We start from the raw sequence: 23,045 nt of genomic DNA, 5'->3' as shown, positions 1-23,045 counted from the left end.
AAGAGTTACAGAGTGAGAGAGGGGGAGAGAGAGAGAGAGAGGTCTTCCATTCCTCTGATTCACTCCTCGAATGACTGCAACGTCCATAGCTGAACTGATCTGAAGCCAGGAGCCAGGAGCTTCTTCCAGGTCTCCCACATCGGTGCAGGGTCCAATGACTTGGGCCATCTTCTACTGCTATCCCAGAGATAGCAGAGAGCTGGATTAGAAGAGGAGCAGCCTGGACTCGAACCAGCGCCTACATGGGATGCTGGCATTGCAAGCTGGGGCTTTAACCCTCTGCACCACGCACCAGCCCTGGATTGTTTTTTGCAATTATTAGTTTCCTCAAAATTTTATTACTTCTTATGTTTGATCTGTATAGAAGACAGGTATGTTTTTCAAATTTTGTGCCTGCTGTTCTTCCTTTTTTTGTCCCCCCCCACCCACTCCTTTTTGGTTCTTGTATGAGACATTCACCACTTAAAGTTGTGATGATTCAGAAAATTTCACTTCCTTTTCTTCCAGATTTGACCAGTATGGCTCTTTATTGCCCTGACCATCATAGTATAGGTATTTGGATGTTCCTTGTCAGAAACAGGCAGAAAGGAATGATGTCTGTTTTCTTGGAGAGTGGCTGATCAGGCTGTTGATTTACCATCTTCATCTGAAGTAGCAATTTGTCTGGTACCTCATTTCACACTTCTTTCATCATCAATAGGAAAACCATTGGGAAGTGCGTGGTCCTAGGTTGAACTGTGATGACTCGAACATCTCAGTGTTCACAAATGAGTGTCTGCCACACAGTGATGATGGTCTTTGTTGTTGAGAAGTGGACTTTGACATTTGACTGTATTGCTAAAAGTCACTTGGCTTTTTTCTTTAAACTGTTGAAGTAATAAGCATAATTGATTTTGTGTGTAGCCCCGAGCATCATTCATACCCACTGAGTTGAAAATAGGGACTAAATAGCACGTGCTTTATTTTTTTTTTAGGATGCATACTGGATAGCAATGAATAGCTCTCTGAAATGTAAAACCCTCAGTGACATCTTTCTGCTTTTCAAGAGTTCTGATTTCATCACTCGTGACTTCACTCAGCCGTAAGTTTATCTTGTTTACTCAATAGCATTCGTTTCAGTACTTAATGGAGAATTTTCTATAGGTGAAATTCCGTTAGTTCTAATACTATAAAAACAACAATTCCATGTAACAAAGCTATTTCATGTTTCCAAATGACCTATTAAAGCAAATCATTCTTTTTCTTTTATAAGAAATGTTATACAATGAATAACTCTAAATATCAAGAACTTTGTGTATCTGTGCCCATTAAATATTTTAGTAGTTTTTTCCTGTTATTTTATATTTATATATATATATATATATATATATATATATATATCACAGAAAAACAGAATTGAGGGCTATACGTGCTCCTTGACCTATGAAGGAGCTATGTCTTATGGCATCATAAACCCATTGTAAGTGAAAAATATGTTTACTACACCTCTCCTAGTGAACATGATAGTTTAGCCTCGCTTACCTTAAACATGCTCAGAACATTTATGTGAGCCTACAGTTAATAAAGTGTTAAATATCTCTGACACATACGGATGGACATTTAGGAGATGAGACAGTACGGGGAAACAAAATGCAATAGTGGAAAACGCTGGCAACATGCTTCACTGTGGAGTTTTGTGGTTTCCCCTTGTTGGTTGTATGGCTGACCAAGCGCTGCCCAGGACTGTGAGAGACTCTTGTACCATGTGGTAGCCTGGGAAAAAAGAAAAATTCAAAATTTGGAGTACAGTCTGTACTGAATGCGTATCATTCTTGCATAGTTGTGAAGTAAAAAAATTGTCAGTTGAGCCATTATAAATTGGGAACCATCTGTACAACTAAGCAAATGCAGAAATATAAAGTACCCATGATCTCCCCACAGTAGGCTATGTGGAATTCTAGCATTTTACCTATGTGTAACTATATGTGCATAAATATAGCTGACTCTGCATGGGATCCTGCAGTTCATATTGCCTAGAAGGCTACTTTTGCACTTGCCAATACATGGTGACATCTCTGCATGTCATTAAATACATAAGTTAATGGTATACCCTCAGGTAGCTACAGCACTATGTTTTTGATCAATCATCTGTCCTTCTATATGGTCCTGTGCTGAATATTCTTGACCCAGATCTTTGTCTTTTTCTCTAATGTTTTTGTAGGATAAATTCCCAGAGGTGGAATTGCTGTGTTTCTTTCCTTTGGGCAGCCATAGTAAAGAACTTGACTCCTTGCATTTGCTCTGTAGGTGGACAGAACACTTGACTGTTGAGCTGTGGGTGCTCTGTTTATGCTTTTTTGTTCTGGTATCAAATAGCAGTCTTTCTTTTAGGCTTCTGATACTATCTCATCTCTGTTAAGCACAATCTTTAACTGGCTTTTAAAATGAAGTATATCACAAAATCTAGACAGAAAGGAAGAGAACAGGTAAGAATGCATGCCACTTCTCCATCTTTCCAGTTTACTTTGCCCTGTGAAATCCCCCATTGCAGCCCTAAATTCCTTTTGAAATAGAGCCTGGCATGAACAGATGAGTTGACTGCCTGGCAGTCATGTGTCAGCCCTGTAGCTGGGCATAAAGAAAACAGAGTTGCACAGCAGTCAGCAAGTGTGGTTATAGTACAAGTTGGTTATCAAAGGATTTTGCCTGTATTGATATTTCAGGTTTTACAAAAAAAACACAATGTTGTTTTGATATTTAGTTGTCAGTCTTTTGTGGTTGTGTTGGCACAGGTGTTATTAAAGGTGTTAGTAGCCCTTGTTTGGGTAAAAATGCAGTAGTATTTTCTTTCTAGGAAACACCCTCTGAATGGAAGGAAGCTTTACTCCCCCCACCCCCATTGTAAAGGTTTCTGGAATCTGATCCTTTGAAGAAGGCTTGACATGTATTACCTTAAAAATATTCTGTACCTGTTAATTCACCTGATGTGTGTGTGGGTTTGTTGTTGTTGTGTTTTTTTTTTTGTTTTGTTTTTTGTTTTTTTTTTTTTTGGTGCCTTTAGTATTAGTTGCAGTGAGAGCATGAGGGCAACTTTGCCTTTCCAAAAATAATTATAAATCACTTTTAATTCTGAGGCTAGTAGTTTTGAAAATCAGCTTTGGATTTACCTGTCTGCTCTGTCCTCTCACCCCACCACCCTTTTTTTTTTTTTTTTCATTTTAAAGATTTATTTTGTTTATTTGACAGGCAGAGTTGTGGGGGTGAGGGGAGAAAAAGATAGAGAGAAGTGTCTTCTATCTGCTGGTTTACTCCCCAAATGGCCACAGATAGCCTCCTGGCCAGGACTGGGCCAGGCTGAAGCCAGGAGCCAGCAGCTTCATCTGGATCTCCCACATGAGTGCAAGGGCCCAGGCTCTTAGGCCATCTTCTACTGCTTTCTCAGGTGCATTAGTAGGAAAGTGGTGTACCAGGTCTTGAACCAGCACCAATATGGGATACCGGCATTGCAGATGGTAGGTTAATCCACCGCCCCATAATACCAGCCCCCTCCCTTTGAATTATTTTAACTGATATTCTAGTGAACAGTAGAAATACAAATCAGTTGCTTTGCATTTTGTACTTTTTGGCTTTTGCATGGATAGGAAGTTAAATCAGTAAGTGAATTTGAGGCCTTGGAATTAGAATGTTTACCTACAGAATGCCATCCTTTTCCTGGTATAAATAATTGGGAGTTGGCAGAGTCAGTGCTGAACACTGAGCTTTCAGCCTTTTAGTAGGGCACTACTAATGTCCTGAAATGTTTGTTGGTAGTCAGTTGCATAGCAATGTAGCAAAACTATGTTAGCATCACTTATAACAATTCCTTATTGATAGAACTCATGGAAGATGAATTTTTGTCACGAAGACCTTTTCAGGAGCTCTTAGAAGATTAAGAGTGTAGTTCTTTACTTTTTAAAGTTTACTTACTTATTTTTATTTATTTGAAAGAGAAAGCAACAAAGAGAGGGACAGACAGATCTTTCATCAGCTAGTTTACTGTTTAAATATCTATAACAGTCAGAGCTGGATCAGATCCTATCCAGGAGCCAGGAACTCCATCTGGTCTCTTGTGCGGGAGACAGGGACCCAAGTACTTGAGCCATCACTTGATGCCTCTCAGGGTGTGCATCAGTAGGAAGTAGGATCGGAAGTGGAGGTGGGACTTGATCTTGGGGACTCTGATAAAGGATGTGGGTGTCCCACATGGTGCCACAACATCTACTTCTTTTTTTTTTTTTATCTTTTATTTAATGAATATAAATTTCCAAAGTACGACTCATGTGTTACAATGGCTTCCCCCCCCATACCGTCCCTCCCACCCACAACCCTCCCCTTTCCCACTCCCTCTCCCCTTCCATTCACATCAAGATTCATTTTCGATTATCTTAATATACAGAAGATCAGCTTAGTATACCTTAAATAAGTATTTCAACAGTTTGCTCCCACACAGAAACATAAAGTGAAAAATAATAGATGATTTTTTTTAAATGATGATGAAATCAGATCAGACCTATTGTCATGTTTAATCCCAGTGAGAGTCAAGTTGGGAATTGATAATTTCTTTTTTTTTTTTTTTTTACAGAAGATCAGTTTAGTGTACATTAAGTAAAGATTTCAATCGTTTGCACCCCCATAGAAACACAAAGTGAAATATACTGTTTGAGTACTCGTTATAGCATTAAGCCTCAGTGTACAGCACGTTAAGGACAGAGATCCTACATGAGGAGTAAGTGCACAGTGACTCCTGTTGTTGACTTTACCAATTGACACTCCTGTTTATGGCATCAGTAATCTCCCTATGCACCAGTTATGAGTTTCCAAGGCTATGGAAGCCCCTTGAGTTCTCCGACTCTTATCTTGTTTAGACACGGTCATAGTCAAAGTGGAGGTTCTCTCCTCCCTTCAGAGAAAGGCACCTCCCTCTTTGAAGACCTGTTCTTTCCACTGGGATCTCACTCACAGAGATCTTTTTGCCAGAGTGTCTTGGCTTTCCATGCCTGAAATACTCTCATGGGCTTTTCAGCCAGATCCGAGTGCCTTTAGGGCTGATTCTGAGGCCAGAGTGCTATTTAGGACATCTGCCATTCTATGAGTCTGCTGAGTATCTCACTTCCCATCACAACATCTACTTCTAAAGGTGTGGCTCTTTAGACTGAACAAGATCGCATTGGTGAGTTAATCTAACCCTTTCCTTCTGTAGATGAGAAAATTGAAGCCTATTATTCAGTAAGTTGTTCAAGGTCATACAACTAGTTAGTAGAACTAAAATCAATATAATTTCAATAATGTCATTCTAAAAATTCTTTGAACTTTGATTTAATACAGCATAGATTCTTTCTTTTCAGAATGCTTCCAATTAAACTAATAGAATAAAAATTATAATCATATGTAATACATAAAATTATAAAAATGAGAGTATGGATTTTTTTTATTTTTCCCTTGACTAAGGAAACAAAGATATTATGGTCAGGATTTCAAGTTAACAGAAGGCATGGGAATTAAAAAATACGTTCTTTGACAAGGAGTTTGGAGATATGTGGTATTTTAGAGTTCATTGAACAGCTCACCAAGGAAAGGTCTGTTGGTCTTTCCCCTCTGCCATCCTTGGCTAGTTGACGTGGGGGTTGTGTTCATCACCTAGTGCTCTCAAGGTTGCTGCTACTGTTCTGAGTATCTGTCCTATGAGGACATGACAGTATCCAGATCTAAAACAGGAGGGGCAGGTACACCTATGAGGACATGACAGTATCCGATCCAAAACAGGAGGGGCAGGTACATTTTCTCTCATTTTTTCCTTATGTGTCAGGTGAAGCATTCCTAGAAGCCTCCCAGGAGACTTCCTGTCCATCCTTATTGGATGCACCATTGCGCAGACTAACCTAGTAGTTGTCAAAGGGAACAGAATTGCCATGATTAGTTTAGACCAGGGCTTCTCCAACATTAACATGCCCCAGAGTCACTGTGGCAGTTTGATCAAATGTGGATTGGTGGGCCCACCCCTGGAGTTTCAGATTCAGCAGGCCTGGAGCGAGGTCCAGAATGTCATTCATAACCTGTTTCTAGGCGATCCTGATGCTGCCAGGCCAGGTCCATGTCTTTTTCTTCTCTCTGCTTTACTTTACTTTTCTATATTGTCACAATCCTCATCACATTTTTCAAAAATTTTTAAAAATATTTATTTATTTATTTGAAAGGCAGAGATACAGAGAGAGAGAGAGAGAGAGAGAGAAAGCTTCTGTTCACTGGTTCACTTCCCAAATGGCCACAATGCCCAGAGCTGGGCCAGGAGCCAGGATGTATGGCAGGGGCCCAAGGACCTGGGCCTTCTTCCACTGCCTTCCCAGGCACATTAGCAGGAAGCTGGATTGGAAGTGGAGCAGCTGGGCTGCTGGAACTGCAAGCGACTGCTTAACCTTGTACACCACAGCATTGGCCCCAGATCCTCATCATATTTAACTCCTGTGAGGTAGGAATTACTGCCCCATCTTACAGATGGGGAAACTGAGGCTCTCACATGCCCACACCACACAGTTGATAGGACAAGATCTATAATTCCAGTACCTGGGTTCCCTCACTCCAAGCTCACTCCACCCAAGATGATCAGAATTCTCTCAGAGTAGCAAAAAGACAGCTGCCACTGGACATTGGCACATATGCAAGCATAGAGGGAAGTACCTCTGAGTTACCATCTCTGTCCCCCTGTGTTTCTGGCTCAGCATTCAGGGGACACTCCTAGCCAAGTGGTTCCCTCTGAACTGAGAGGAAACAGAATCATCGTGTCAGGGAGGGTAGTGGTCAGCCCCGCCTAGAGGGGACCACTGCAGGCCAGTGTTTCAAGGACTATATTCCTGGGAGTGCTCCCAGCGTCTGGGCAGTCACGACTCTGGCAGCAGGATTGAAGCTGGGGAGTGGCTGGAGGGCGGACAGTGGGCAGGGTCTGCCATCACTGTAATTACTGTACAATGGGACTGTAGACAAGAAGCTTTTAAAAGTACTGGTTGGGAGCTGGCGCTGCGGCTCACTAGGCTAATCCTCCACCTAGCGGCACCGGCACACCGGGTTCTAGTCCCGGTTGGGGCGCCGGATTCTGTCCCGGTTGCCCCTCTTCCAGGCCAGCTCTCTGCTGTGGCCAGGGAGTGCAGTGGAGGATGGCCCAGGTGCTTGGGCCCTGCACCCCATGGGAGACCAGGAAAAGCACCTGGCTCCTGGCTCCTGCCATCAGATCAGCGCGGTGCGCCGGCCGCGGCGGCCATTGGAGGGTGAACCAACGGAAGGAAGACCTTTCTCTCTGTCTCTCTCTCTCACTGTCCACTCTGCCTGTCAAAAAAATAAAAAAATAAAAAATAAAAATAAAAAAAAAATTTTCTAAAAAAAAAAGTACTGGTTGGGGGTGAGGATGGTGGCACAGCGGGTTAAGCCACCACTGGGGACACCCACGTGCCATGTTGGAGTGCCTGGGATCCAGTCCACCTTCTGCTTCCATCCAGCTTCCTGCTTCTGTGCACCCTGGGAGGCAGCAGGTGATGGCTCCAGTGCTTGGGTCCCTGCCACCCATGTGGGAGACCTGGGCGGAGCTCCTGGGGATGAACCAGGGGATGGACGATCTCTGTTTCTCTCCCTCTCTTGCTCTTGCTCTCTCACTTGCTGTCCCTCTCTCTCTTTCCGTCTCTGCCTTTTAAATAAATAAATGAATTTTAAGAAAAAAAAAGTAGAAGTTGAAATAAAGCACACATAATCTGTGTTCCTATTTGCTGGCTGAATTATTTGCCCAATTGTAAACATGCTTTGTGATTGCATTTGCTGAGTCACAAGGCTTTCATTAATTTATTTTACTGATTAAGTGTCCCTTCAGTAGACCAAAGCAAGAAAAAAATTCTGGTGTTCAATTGGCATTTAGAGGAAAAGGCTGATTGCCTGTCTGAGAGACTCATGACTGAGAACTAGGTCTGACTAGAGATAAGAGATTTTCAAGTATCATGGTAATTTAAACTCAGCTACATTCAGCAAAATTTTTAGACTTATTTCTTCCCTTTTATCTGCAGGGGATGCATTCCAAGACTTGCAGTGGGTGCCTGAAACACTATTTTTTCCTATATATACATCCTCTGATAAACTCGGGTCTTTTCACTTCAAAAAAGCACTTTATGGCTTCTCCTTGGCATACCTGAACGCCAGCATCATCACTCTTCCAGTTTGGGGGCAGTATGAGTAAAACCAGGGTCACTTGAACAACAGTCACCCTGATAAGCAAGGTGGCTGCTGAGTGACTCACGGGCAGTTAGCACAGGCAGCATGGATATGGACATGCAGGCCAGAGGAATGGTTCATGTCCTGGGCAGGTCGGAGGGGGAGGGTGTGAGGGAGAGAGAGAGAGAGAGAGAGGTTCTTCATCTGATGGTTCTCTCCCCAGATGGCTGCAATGGCCGGAGCTGCACCGATCTGAAGCCAGGAGCCTCCTCCTGGTCCCCAATGTGGGTGCAGGACTTGGGCCATCTTCCACTGCCTTCCTGGGCCACAGCAGAGAGCTGGACAGGAAGCGGAGTAGCCGGGTCCCGAGGGCATGAGATTTCATTTTGCTACTCAGAATGGTGTGTGATGTCAACTTATCAATTGTTGTTGTTGTTGTTGTTTTTAAAGATTTATTTATTTGAAAGTCAGAGCTACACAGAGAGAGGAGAGGCAGAGAGAGAGAGAAGTCTTCCATCCGATGGTTCACTCCCCAGTTAGCCACAATGGCCGGAGCTGCACCAATCCGAAGCTAGGAGCCAAGAGCTTCTTCTAGGTCTCCCGTGTGGGTGCAGAGGCCCAATGACTTGGGCTGTCTTCCACTGCTTTCCCAGGCCGTAGCAGAGAGCTGGATTGGAAGAGGAACAGCAGGGACTAGAACCAGTGCCCATAGGGGATGCTGGTGCTTCAGGCCAGGGTGTTAACCCACTGTGCCACAGCGCCGGCCCCTTTTCAATTGTTCTTTTCTGGAGTTTTCCATTTAATATTTTTAAACTATAGTTGACCATCATAACTGATACCACAGATGTGAGGAAACTACCTTAATCCTAAAGTTTAGTAGGAAACAGTCTCAGGAGTAAAATTTTGTGCATTGGGTGGACCTAACAGAGCCTTCTACCTTGTGACTTTTTTTTTTTTTTTAATTTGTTTATTTGAGAAGCAGAGAGAGAGAGAGAGAGAGAGCTCCCATCTGCTGGTTCACTCCTCAAATGCCCACCACAGCCAGGGGTCAAGGAGAAGCCAATGGTTGGAAACTCAGTCCAGGTGTCTCCTGTGGGTAGCAGGGCCCCAAGTCCTTGAGCCATCCCCTGCTGCCTCCCATGGTGTACATTAACAGGTAGCTGGCATCTGAAGCAGAGCTGGGACTTGACACGGGATGCAGGTTGTCCCAACCAGTGGCATAACTGCGAGGCCAAAGTGCCTGCCTGCCTCAGAGGGAAGTTTTCAGTGAACATGTTCAGTCACTGTTCAGACACAGTGAACATGTCCAGACACAGACATTGAGTGTCACTTTAGTTTTGTCACCAGTAGTAAAAGCTGAAGAAATGACTTCTTTGTACTGAAAGACTCACTTTACCTCCTGAACAGCAGAAGAAGCTACAACACCAAAGCTTTGATGCTTAATTTTTCTCTGGCTTGAAATGTTTCTTTTGTTCTTCCCATGATTTTAAATTCTGTCTTACAAGTAGGACTTGTTTACTGCGAGGTACAATGTTGTGACCTTTATGCGTTTAAAAGAAAGATTTATTTTTCATTCATTCAAAAAGCAAACTGAGAAAGAGAGGGGTGTGGAGAGATATCTTCCATCAGTTGGTTCACTCCCCACATACTCACAACAGCTGGGTCTGGGCCAGGCTGAAGTCAGAAGCCAGGAACTCCCTCCTGGTCTCCCATGCAGGTGGCATAGACTGAAGTACTTGAGCCATCATTTTCTGCTTCAGAAGCAGAGTAGCCCAGATTCAAACCAACAACTCTGACATGGGATGCAGTTGTCCGAAGTTGAGGGCCTTACCCTGGTGTATCACAATGCCATTCTCAACTTTTAATATTTATTCATTTATTTTTATTTGAAAGGCAGACAGAGAGAGAGGGAGGGAGGGAGAGGGAGAGGGACAGGGAGAGAGGGAGAGAAAGAGAGAAAGAGATCTCCCATCTGCTGGTTCACTCCCCCAAATGCCTGCAACAGCGAGGGCTGGGCCAGGCTTCAGCCAGGAGCCTGGAACTCCAGGTCTCCCATGTGGGTGACAGGGACCCAAGTACTTAAGCCATTGCCTGCTGCCTCCCAGGTTGCACATTTTTAAATTTTTTTATTTTTTGACAGGCAGAGTGGACAGTGAGAGAGAGAGACAGAGAGAAAGGTCTTCCTTTGCCGTTGGTTCACCCTCCAATGGCCGCCGCAGCCGGCTTGCTGCGGCCGGCGCACCGCACTCATCCGATGGCAGGAGCCAGGTGCCTCCTCCTGGTCTCCCATGGGGTGCAGGGCCCAAGGACTTGGGCCATCCTCCACTGCACTCCCGGGCCATAGCAGAGAGCTGGCCTGGAAGAGGGGCAACCGGCACAGAATCCGGCACTCCGACCGGGACTAGAATCCGGTGTGCCGGCGCCGCAAGGTGGAGGATTAGCCTAGTGAGCCGTGGCGCTGGCCCAGTACTAGAATCTCACCCCTAACCCCCAACAGGTAGGATTCGTTTCCAACTCAAGTGTTTGCCGCTAAAGTAGCCTCTGGTCTCTACCTCTACATAGCTTTCTCCCAATGTATTTCTTAATTAAGCACAGCCACCATCGTAAGACCCATGCATACTCTCTCATCTACATGATGTTATAAGACATTTCACCTTCCATATCTTGCATCCCTGTTTTCCTGATTCTCCATGCTCCCCTCGTCTCTCCTGAGGCCCCAGACCTGCACTCTCATCACTGAGTGGTTTACATTCGCCCTTTCAGTGTATGAAACTGAGAACAGCACAATAGAACCTGTGTGTTGGTGAGTTACGAGGACCACAGAAACAGTCTCAAAACATGTTTGGGGTTAATAAATATGCCTATTTATAGTCAGACCATTTGGTCGGCAGGAAACCCAACCTTGTTTAAACCAAGGGAATGATTTGGGAAGGAGCTTGGGTAGAAATAAAAGGAAAGAAAGGAACAGTCCTGTTAGTCATCTGCTCTAGCTAAGCCTAGTTCTTTTACTTTGGGGCTAGAATCCTTTTTATTTCCTTTTCAAAAATTCCTGTTAACTGGCAGTTCCCTGGTTTATTAGAAAAGAGGCTGCCATAATTTCACAGTAGCTCTCATCAAAGTAGATTTTGCAGATTTTTCTCTTCCTTCCTTCAAAATAAATGTTTTACTGTTATATGAGAATTCTTTTAGTTTGTAGTTTATATTGTAGACTGCATAACATTCATTATTTAATAACATTTGTGTTTAGATTTAATGGCTACTGGAGGGGCCGGTGCTGTGGCATAGCAGGTAAAGCTATTTCCTGTAATGCTGGCATCCCATATAGGCGCCGGTTCAAATCCCAGCTGCTCCACTTCCCATCCAGCTCTCTGCTATGGCTTGAGAAAGCAGTAGAAGATGGCCCAAGTCCTTGGGCCCCTGCACCTGCATAGGAGATCCGGAGGGAGCTCCTGGCTCCTGGCTTCGGATTGCCGTAGCTCCGGCTGTTGTGGCCATCTGGGGAGTGAACCAGCAGATGAAAAACCTCTCTCTCTCTACATCTGCCTCTCTGTAGCTCTGCCTTTCAAATAAAGAAATCAATCTTTTTTTTTTTTTTTCTAAAAAAGGCTACTAGAGAACTTGTAATTATCCTACAAAGAATTACAAGCCTAAAATTCAGCATAAGAACCAACTTGCAACCTAAATTAGTGCCACTGATTTAAAACATACTTTCTGTTGGTACCTTCTTGAAATTTATAATTAAAGAAATCTTCCCAATTAGTATGAAATATTTACTAACCCAGGAAAAATATTTCAGAAATTTTTTTTAAATAAACCTACCTCCTTATAATATAAATGGAATTTATTCACACACAGTGTAATTTACAATTTGTCAGCTGAGCTCCAAAATGCCTTATTGTGGACCTTTCTATTCAATCTTGGCTTAAGGGCTCAGCACTTTCCTGTCTGTGTGGATCCTTGGCCATCTGGTTAATCATCTTAATAAGACAAGACCTCGTACAATAAGCTCTGTAGCACATATGTTCTCACTTCCTCCTTCTGAAACTTGCAAGCTTAAAAAATAACATACAGGTGGAAGCATCTACCTTTCACAATAATGTTACAAGATGGTGGAATGCAAATATGTATTAAAGTGTGGACCTGCTTAAAAGCAGCAATGTGAGGATTAGTTAAGGGTTAAAATCAAAATTTGTAGAAATGTAACACTTACCAGTCTGCTGATCCTGGAGAAAAAGGCTGAGATATTTTGTAAGGATAAAGACAATTATGATAATTTTTATTAACTTGACAGTTCATGACCTTAATTTTGATTAATATGAAACAGCTTAGGAGACTAATCTTTATTTTAAAAAATCTTTAAATATATCAAAAACTAGTTTTCTATTTTTAGATTGTAACTCTTCTGGGTATACTTTTAAATTAGTTTTATTTGAAGCAAGGGCTTTTTGCTTTCTGGAGAAAAATAAACTCTTTTTTTTAAGATTATTTATTTATTTGAGAGGTAGAGTTACAGAGAGAGAGAGAGAAAGAGAGAGAGAGAGAGAGAGAGAGAGAGAGAGGGAGAACTCTTAAAATAGCACCAGCGCTTGCTTACCTATGTGAAGACAGAAGTTCACCCTTTGGTGTTTGGGAAGATTCATCTGATAATATGGAAATGGGATTTGATTAATGATACAGTTTGTGTGTGTGTGTTTTTCTTTGTTTTTTAGCTGTTTGAGCCTAGAGCCACCAGTATTTAGGGATTTTGGGTGGGTTTGTCCTTTAACTTGCCCTGAGAGCTTCCGCCATCAGATCTAAAATCTCCAGAGAAATGGGCCAGCGTGTGGTTTCCTGAGCTTTCCCACTTGTTACCTGGCCATTGGAACCTGGGTATCCTTATGTAATAAATGTGGGTAATTATAATAGTACTTTTTCACAGGGTTATTGAAGGATTAAATGAAATGGCAAATGTACAGTGCTTCAAATGGTGCCTGGTACGTATTTAGTATTCAATAAATAAATAAACCTATTCATAGAGAAAACTCGCTGACTTTTTAACAAAGCACCCTGTGTATGCCTTTCTTTGCAATGTGGATTGTATCAGTCAATGCCTGATTATTAGTGGTACTAGAAGTTCATATTCTTAAAATTTTAGCCAATCTAACTAAAATTGTTACTGTTTGTAGTATAAATCATAAATGATTATGGAGAATTCCAAGTTAATCATGTATTTAGGGAAATTAAAAAAGCTCTTCAAATTCATTTTTACTTGTAAATGGTTTAAGACATTGTTAAAAGTTTTTTTGTTGTTGTTTTTGTGTGTTTTTAAAAAATGTATCTTGACCCCTGTATAAGTGTGTATTACAAGTCATGTACTGCAGTGGAGATGCTATATAGATTAGGCAGCTCACTTCCTTTGCTTTTCTCTCCTGTATTGTCAAGCCCTCCCTGCTGACTCACGGCACTCTTAAAGACTCACAAATGGCAAGTGAGGACAGCCACATACAGACTGCCTTTCTTTTCCTCTGCATGTCCTTTCTCTTCCACTCTTCACAGTCAGGCTGCTGTCAAGTGTTTCGTTTTGTGTCCTGACTTCCTGTTCATTCCTTGGTTGCCTGCAGTCTAGTTTCTGCCTTCATCAGAGCTCTCTAAAATTCTTCCAGCAGAAGTCACCAGATCCAGCGGACAGTCTTGCACTTTTTAGTGGTGTTTGAGTCAATTCACCTCTTACTGTTGTCTCTCTTCCCTTAGCTTTGAGGATGTCATTCTCTCATTCATCTCCTGTATTTGTTATTTTTGCTTTCTTCTCAGCTTTTTTTTTTAAGCACTCTTTAATTGTTGCCATTCTCCAGGATTCTGTCTTCTACCTAAGGTGACGGCTTCTATTTTCTTGACTTTGGCTCCTAACCCTCGTGATTGTTACCTCCAAATTGTCGTCCTCCACTTCTGCCTTTCATTATTCCCAGCCGCTCTCTGAGTGTCTCTGTGTGGTTCTCCCATAGTTGCCTCCATTCCACACAGCCAAACACAGTGTCTCTCCTGTCTGTTCTCACCCCACACCACTCGTTTTTCCTCCTATCTTAGTGAATGGCATCACCATCAGCCTCCAAGCACTCATCAAAGCCAGACAATTGAGAGCCATCCTGGCCCCTTTTTTGCTTGAACTTCCCTTTCCGTCAGTCACCAGTTTCTATGGAGTTTGCCTTCTAAGTGTCTTTCTTTAGTGCTTCTCTTCTACCTTCCACTCCCTTTGCCTTAGTAAGCCCCTCATCCCTCACTGAGGCTGTGGCCTCTCTGCCTCCCGTGTTGCCCCTCTTTCCCCTAAACTATCTAATACCATTGTGCCGTGGTGACATTCTTAATGTCTAACTGTAATGATCACCCTCACATACAAGGATACTTCAAGTTCATGGAAAAATGGAATAAAAAGATAGGTTTATTTTGCTGCAAAACTTTTTTAATCCACACTTTTTTTTTTCATAACACACATTTCCCGTGAACTTTTTGAAGACCTCTCAAATTTAGAAACTTCTTGTAGTTTCCAACTGTCTATATAATAAAGTGCTACCTCCCTAGGTTAAGGCAAACAAGACCCTTCATGATCCGATACTCCATGTCCAAAATCTGTGTTCAGCATCGTCTCTTGGCCCTCCCCTCTTTCAGCTGCAGTACCGGCCTCCTGTCAGTCTTGGACAACCACAGGACCTGTCACTCTACTTCCTGTCTCAGCTCACGCTTCCTTTCCGCACACAACACATAGCTAATCAGTTCCTCCTTTGTGCTGTCAGAGTATGTTGTTCTTGTTTCCCCCAGCACCTAGCTCAATCTTTGATATAGGTGGACATTTAATAATAAATCATGTGAAATATTGTTCATGAAGCAGGATTTTGTACTTAGTGGAAGATTGAATAAGTCTATCAGACGTTTATTAAGATGGCATGTGGAAAAAGGGTTAAATTAACTTTTTGTGGCTTGCCCTGGCACAATGAATGTTAAGGGGAAGTAGACTGCCAGCTCTTGCCCTGGGGAATCACAGAAAATGTGTAAAATGGTGGGGCTGGCCTGCCTCCCTTGAGAATCTGGAGTTAGATGATTAGAGTGTTGGTACTGGCCGAGTTGCTAAATTTGGGCTTTTCTGGGTCTTACTTTCTTTGCCTTTTGATCAACATGTCATTTATACTGTCTGTAGGATTCTAAGAACTCCTGATGTTGTTTTGAGGATTAAATGTGGTTCCTAGGCATAGCTTGCAATAATGCTTAGTAAATGTTCATTGAATCTGAATTAGTGTCCTGCTTCTGGATGCTGTCGGTAGAGCATTGCTCTCATGGAAGGTATAGTTAAATATGTACACATAAATTGACCTCCATTTAAAAACACTCAATTGCGTTTCTTTTCCTTCCAAAGATTTATTCACTGTACTGATGATTCTCCAGATCCTTGTTTGGAATATGAGGTAAGACACTTTGATGCCATTGATAATCCTAGATGAAGGTGAGTTGAAAATTGCCTTTTCTTCTTCTTCTTCTTCTTTTTTTTTTTTTTAAAGATTTATTTATTTGAAAGGCAGAGTTACAGAGAGGCAGAGAGGGAGAAAGAGAGGAACTTCTGTCTGCTGGTTCACTCCCCAAATGGCTGCAATGGCAGGAGCTGTGTTGATCTGAAACCAGGAGCCTCTTCCAGGTCTCCCATGCAGATGCAGGGCCCAAGCACTTGGACCATCTTCCACAACTTTCCCAGACCATAGCAGGGAGCTGGATTGGAAGTGGAGCAGCTGGGACTTGAACCGGTGCCCATATGGGATGCTGGCGCTGCAGGTGGTGGCCTTACCTGCTACACCACTGTGCCAGCCCTGCCATTTATTCTTTTTTTTTTTTTTAACGATTTATTTTATTTATTTGAAAGACAGAATTACAGAGAGAGGTGGAGCTGGAGAGAGAGAGAGAGAGAGAGGTCTTCCATCTGCTGGTTCACTCCCCAAATGACCGCTATGGCCAGAGCTGAGCTGATCCGAAGCCAAGAGCCAGGAGCTTCTTCTGGGTTTCCCACAGGGATGCAGGGGCTCAAGGACTTGGGCCATTTTCTACTGCTTTCCCAGGCCATAGCAGAGAGGTGGATCGGAAGTGGAACAGCCGGAACTCGAACCAGTGCCCATATGGGATGCGAGTGCTGCAGGCCGCGGCTTTAACCTGCTACACCATTGTGCCAGCCCTGCCATTTATTCTTAAGTGAAATGAATGAAATTTTTTAGATTGATTTCCCTAGAAACCTAGAGCCACAAAATGTTTAAATTTATGAAATATATCTATTATACTCATAGAATACATATGAAGTTAAATATTCTTTAATGAAACAAATACTTGGTACTCTTGACACCCCCTGCACCACCCCCCACCACCACCCCCTGCCAAACCTGATTAAGTTTTTTAGCCTGATATACCAGGAAACAAGTCATCACCATGTTAGCTTTTTAATTTTTTTTTACATTGTTTACTCATCTTAAAAATAACTTAGAAAAGCATGAAGCTAGTGAAAACGCAACTTCACTAGAAATCATAATGAGTTGAATGGCAGACTCGAGTTTCTGTTCCATAGTTTCCTGGTTTTGAGAGTGTAAACCCTGCACACGTGATGGTCAGACGCTCTTCGCTGTCGTGAATGGATTTGGAACATACCTTTCTGTTAAACTCTGGTTCCGGGTTTCAGCACCATCCCAGATGCACCATGTTTACCATCACTCTTGGTTCTTCTTGCACTTGGCATTGCCAAGATGCCAGACTTTTGAAAGATAGACAGCTAATAATTTGATGACCATCTTGCTCCATAATTTCAAAACATTTTCATTTTTTACTTTATAATACCAGTGAAGCTAGTACAGGGATTTTTTTGTTTTAGTTTCTTCATTGTCTGCTTGTTTCTCACCATTTTTGTGTGATATACATGCTTTCAAGCTTTCTGGAACTTCCCATATTGTCATTTTAGTGTGTTGTGTAAATATATGTTGGTTTTCTGATTGATGACACAGTATATGTAGACCAGTTAGTTTACTCTATTTCAGGCCACCTGCAATGACTAGATGTTAGGGCACTTGTAATGGAGATTTTTACCTACCATTTGTGAGGTTTTCTTCACTTTCGTAGCCCAGTGTGAACATTTTCCCAGCTCATTAAGAAGTCTGATAACATGATTTATACATACAGAATAGATTTGTATCTGTGGTTTCACTGAACAAGCCCCTGTGTGTTAAGCACCTGCTGTGTCTTATTACTTTTTGCTGGAGACATAAACACGAACAAGCTGGTTTCCTTAGCCCCTCTCTCTGTCTCAGGCGTGCTCCTCACTGAGATGCCATCGGTGGCGCCTGAGGTTGTTTACCGCACTTTCCTCTCAGCACCAGCAGCCTGTTAGTGCGTAGAGTTTAAAACCCAGCTTTCAGAGCCTGGGAAAGTGATACTCTCTACGTAATTAAGATGAAAAAAAGTTGTCAACAGAATCCTGTGCTTTGATGTTCCTGTCTGTGTCTTAGGAAGTATACATAAGCACGATACACTCGTACTCATAGAATACTTCTGGAGGTACATACAAGGAACAAACAGCACCGTTGTCTCTGAGGAGGATGGGACATGGTAGAGGAGAGATGCACTTTTTTTTTTTTTTTAATTTATGTATTTATCCGAAAGTCAGAGTTACACAGAGAGGAGAGGCAGAGAAAGAGAGAGGTCTTCCATCCGCTGGCCCACTCCCCAGATGGCCGCAACGGCCGGAGCTGCACCGATCCAAAGCCTGGAACCAGGAGCTTCCTCCAGGTCTCCCACATGGGAGCAGGGGCCCAAGGACTTGGACCATCTTTTACTGCTCTCCCAGGCCACAGCAGAGAGCCAGATTGGAAGAGAAGCAGCTGGGACTAGGACCGACGTCTATATGGGATGCCAGTGCTTCAGGCCAGGGCGTTAACCCACTGTGCCACAGCGCCGGCCCCGAGAGATGCACCTTTTAAAATCAACCACACTGTATGTACTGCTTGTGCAAGACATTATTTCAATAAAGATAATGTGAACTTTCAAAAAGTTGCTATTCATATGGTACAATTGCTTGTTTATTTGCTACAAATAAAAAATCACTGTAGCCATTAAGTATATGCATGTATGCTACTGTCAGATTTTATTTATTTATTTATTTATTTATTTATTTATTTATTTTTGACAGGCAGAGTTAGACAGTGAGAGAGACAGAGAGAAAGGTTTTCCTTCTGTTGGTTCACCCCCCAAATGGCTGTCACAGCCGGCGCACTGCGCCGATCCGAAGCCAGGAGCCAGGTGCTTCCTCCTGGTCTCCCATGCGGGTGCAGGGCCCAAGGACCTGGGCCATCCTCCATTGCCTTCCCGGGCCACAGCAGAGAGCTGGACTGGAAGAGGGGCAACCGGGACTAGAACCTGGGGTGCCAGCGCCGCCGGCAGAGGATTAGCCTAGTGAGCCGTGGCACCAGCCAGCTGTCAGCTTTTAATAGATAAGAACTGTGTAATATTTTGGTTTGAGGGTCTTCATTTAAAATACTTGTTTTTTATTTATTTATTTATTTGAAAGGCAGAGTTACAGAGAAGGAGATAGAGAAAGATATCTTCCATCCTTTGGTTCACTTACCAAATGGCCACAGTCACTAGGGCTGGACCAGGCCTAAACCAGTGCTCTATGGGATGATGCTGGTATCACAGGCAGCAGTTTTACCCTCTGTGCCATGATGCCAGCCCCAATACTTGGGTTCTTTTATAAAATATGACATATACAAGGCTTGACCAAGAGCTCACAGTAATGAAAAATGAATTCAGTATGTTTTAAATTTCTGAGACATATATTTTGTATTCTGATTTAAAAAAAAATTTATTTTATTTTTAGTTGAGAGACAGAGAGGTCTTCCACCTGCTGGTTCACTCCCCAGATGGCCTCAACAGCCAGGGCTGAGCCAGGAATCAGGAACTTCTGTGTTTTCCACGGGGGTACAGGGCCCATGCACTTACACCATCTTCTGCTGCTTTCCCAGGGGCATTAGTAGGGAGCTGGCTTAGAAGTAGAGCAGTCAGGACTCGAACTGGCACCCATATGGAATGCCAGCATCACAGGTGGCAGCTTTACCCGCTATGCCACAATGTCAACCCCTTTTCTAAATTTCTAAATGTTAGATGCTTAAGAGAAAGAAGCCAGAAAGAGAGCTCACACATGCTGGTATACTCTCCAAATGCCTGTGACTGCCAAGGCTAAACTAAAGCCGGAAACTGGGGACTATGCAGGTCTCATGTGGGCAGCAGGAACCCGATTACTTGTGTCATCATGGGGTGCCTCTCAGGATCTGCATTAGTAGGACGGTAGACCTAGGAGCCAGAGGTGTGCATTGGACCCAGGTACTCAGATGGAGGGTGTGGGCATTTTAACTGCCGGATGTCCACTTCCAGGACACAGGTCTTGAAGGGAGAAGAGGTGCATCCACTAGGGAGGGCGGAGATGTTAGCCATTTATCATTGGTCAGTGCTGCCAAAGAACGGGACTGGTTGTCTCCAAAGAGCATTTTGAAAACCCAGAGAGAAGCATCCATTTGTCAACTTTTCTAAAATTGTAGCAGTTCGATGATACAGTAATACGGGTTGAGTGTACTTTGTCCAAAATGCAACAGTTGTGTTTCAGATTTTGAATTGTTTTGGACTTCAGAATATTTGCTTAGACCTGACTGGTTGAACATCACTGATGCAAAAACATGAAATAAAAAAGTGCTGTTAGGTCGGCGCCGCGGCTCAATAGGCTAGTCCTCCGCCTTGCAGCGCCAGTACACCGGGTTCTAGTCCCGGTCGGGGCGCCGGATTCTGTCCCGGTTGCCCCTCTTCCAGGCCAGTTCTCTGCTGTGGCCCGGGAATGCAGTGGAGGATGGCCCAAGTCCTTGGGCCCTGCACCCACATGGGAGACCAGGAGAAGCACCTGGCTCCTGGCTTTGGATCAGCGTGGTGCGCTGGCCACGGCGGCCATTGGAGGGTGAACCAATGGCAAAAGGAAGACCTTTCTCTGTCTCTCTCTCTCACTGTCCACTCTGCCTGTCAAAAAAAAAAAAGTGCTGCAAATCTGAAACTTTCGGAGTACTAACATGACACTCAAGAGATTTTGGAGAGGAGCAAGCATTTGGTGCAGTGGTTAAGACAGCTCTTGGGACACTGGCATCCCAAGTCGGAGTGCCTGATTTGATGTCTGGCTACTTCATTTCTGATCCAGCCTCCTGCTAACGTGCACCTGAGGGGCAGTGGGTGATGGCTTAAATACTTCAGTCTCTGTGACCCATGTGGGAGACCTGGGTGAAGTGTCAGGCTCCTGGCTTCAGCCCTAGCTGTTATGGGCATTTGAGGAGTGAACCAGCAGATCAAAGATCTTTTTCTCCCTCTTTCTCCCTCTCTCTTCCTTTGAATTGAATTGAAATGAAATAAATTTTTAAAAATGGTTTTGAGTTTTGGGCTGTTTTGAATTTTTGGATTAGGAATCTCATGCTGTATATGAGAGCACCCATATGGGATGCCAGTACTGCTGGCAGAGGCTTAACCTACTGCACTACTGCACTGCCCCCTTGTGCACATTTTTAAATACTCCCATCACAGACAGCTCATCCTCTACCTTTTGCCCCATGTCATGATGTATTCATCAGTCAAGAAACGAAACAAATCTAGTTATCTTAATGGAGAGAACAAATATGGGCAATGGGTCCAATAGTTACTGCAAGACAAAGGCAAAGAGGGAAAAACTGGTGAACAGAAATGGGAACTGAAGGGGGTCTTTCAAACACTGAGGCCTTAGTGGGGAGAGAAGGGATTAGTGGAATACACCACACTTCCAATGTAGATAAGGTTAGTGACCATGAGTGACGTTTTATTAAAAAAGTGCAAGTGGAAAATAGAGTAGTGATTTTAAGAGCTCCAACCTGGGGCCTGCACAGTGACACAGCAAGTTAAAGCCCCAGCCTACAGCACTAGCATCCCATATATTGAGAGGAACGGTTGTGCAAAGAGAAGCCCAAAAGACATGGGGATGATGATACATGCCTTCACACGCTGTGCCCTGAGGACTCTGACTCAGGACTTCTTGGAGCTGCCCATTTCAGTTCTAGGAACACAAGGATGGCAAGGTCAGTGAGATTAGGTTGTTCTGTTGCCAATTCTCTGCAGAGCTCTATTGATGTCCCTGTTCCTCAGGCTGTAGATGAAGGGGTTCAACATAAGGGTGACCAGGGTGTACATCAGTGAGGCAACAGCACTCTTCCTGGAAGAGGTGGAGAAGGATGCACTGAGATACAAGCCTAAACCAGATCCGTAAAATAAGCAAACAACCAATAGGTGAGAGCCACAGGTGGAGAAGGCTTTGTACTTCCCGTCTGGGGATGGGACTCTCAGAATGTATGTGTGTGTATGTATGTGTGTGTGTGTGTGTGTGTATATATATATATATATATATATATTACAGTAATAAGACCCACTTAGGACTTAGACCACTGGTAAATTGGCTTACTGTACAATAATGGGGGTCAGCATTTAGTTTACCAGTTAAGACACTCCTACCCCACCTGGGGTACTAGAGCTCTTGGCTCTAGGAGCTTTCTGCTAATGCAAACCCTGAGAGGCAGCTGTGATGGATGGGTCAAATAATTGGATTTCTGCCACCCTTGTGGGAAACCTGGATTGAGTTCCCAGCACCCAGATTCCACCCCACCTGAGGGCCTTTACAGGTACATGGGGAATCAACCAGCAATGAGAGAGTGTGCTCTCTCTCTCCCACCCTCCCTCTCTCCTCCTGCTGCTCTCCTCTTGCATAATATTCAAAAGAAAAATGTGAAAATCATAGGTTTAAATGATTCTTTGTGATATTCCTAAAGAATTTTATCAGAGTAAGTATTACAGAATGGTGCTTAAAGGTAGCGAACTTTGAAATTATGTTATTTTTCAGCATTCATAGAGGAGTATAGAACTTGAATTCCAGGTAACTGTGGCCTAACAATGATAAGATTTAACTTATTCCTCCTTGGTGCTGTATATTATGTCAGAACTCTCAAAATGAAAAGTGACAAAGATTTATTTTTAGCATGGAGTTTTACCACAATTTCCGTTGCTTATTAGAATAATAAATCAAAACTCTGTTCTCCATATCTCATCCTCAGAATATTTTGTGATCCCTCTTTTTAAAGCAATTTAATAATGGCAGTTATTAAGATAAAGTTTTGGTATAAAATTGTCTAGTTAGTCTTATTGCATAATTGTGTCGCTTTTTTTTTTTCTTTGTCTACAGCTTGTTCTTCGGAAATGGTGTGAATTGATTCCTGGGGCTGAATTCAGATGTTTTGTAAAGGAAAACAAGCTTATTGGTGAGTTATTTTTTACATTTGAAAGTACTTTTGGGGGCTGCATTGTGGCACAGCAGGGTAAGCCACTGCATCTTTTTTTTTTTTTTTTTTAAGATTTATTTATTTATATGAAAGTCAGAGAGAGAAGGAGAGGCAGAGAGAGAGAGTTCACTCCCCAGTCGACTGTAATGGCCAGAGATGTACCAATCTGAAGGCACTTCTTCCTGGTCTCCCACGTGGGTGCAGGGGCCCACGGACTTGGGTCATCTTCCACTGCTTTTCCAGGCCATAGCAGAGAGCTGGTCTGGAAGTGGAGCAGCTGGGACCCGAACCGGCGCCCATATGGGATATAGGCACTGTTGGCTTTGGCTTTGCCCACTATTCCACAGTGCTGGCCCTGCTGCCGCATCTTATATGGGTGCTGGTTCAAGTGCTGGCTGTTCTACTTCTGGTCCAGCTCCCCACTAATGTGCCTGGGAAAGCAAGAAAAATGACCCAAAT

The 23,045-nt window shown here is 43.3% G+C and overlaps 1 protein-coding gene across 8 annotated transcripts in view; it reads left to right on the top strand.

Annotated features, from left to right (window-relative positions):
• The window catches only part of CDC123 (cell division cycle 123), a 74,596-nt gene that overhangs the window by 33,682 nt on the left and 17,869 nt on the right, over positions 1-23,045 (top strand). For all 8 annotated transcript variants that reach the window (XM_070055717.1, XM_070055718.1, XM_070055715.1 and 5 more), the window contains 3 exons: positions 975-1,081; positions 15,590-15,638; positions 22,490-22,565. In XM_070055717.1, coding sequence (XP_069911818.1) covers positions 975-1,081; positions 15,590-15,638; positions 22,490-22,565 — 232 coding nt within the window. The remainder of the gene's footprint in view (positions 1-974; positions 1,082-15,589; positions 15,639-22,489; positions 22,566-23,045) is intronic.

The sequence above is a fragment of the Oryctolagus cuniculus genome, chromosome 13 (assembly GCF_964237555.1).
Source record: "Oryctolagus cuniculus chromosome 13, mOryCun1.1, whole genome shotgun sequence".
Taxonomy (NCBI): domain Eukaryota; kingdom Metazoa; phylum Chordata; class Mammalia; order Lagomorpha; family Leporidae; genus Oryctolagus; species Oryctolagus cuniculus.
The sequence above is the reverse complement of the archived record's forward strand: the minus strand, read 5'-3'. Positions and strand labels throughout refer to the sequence as shown.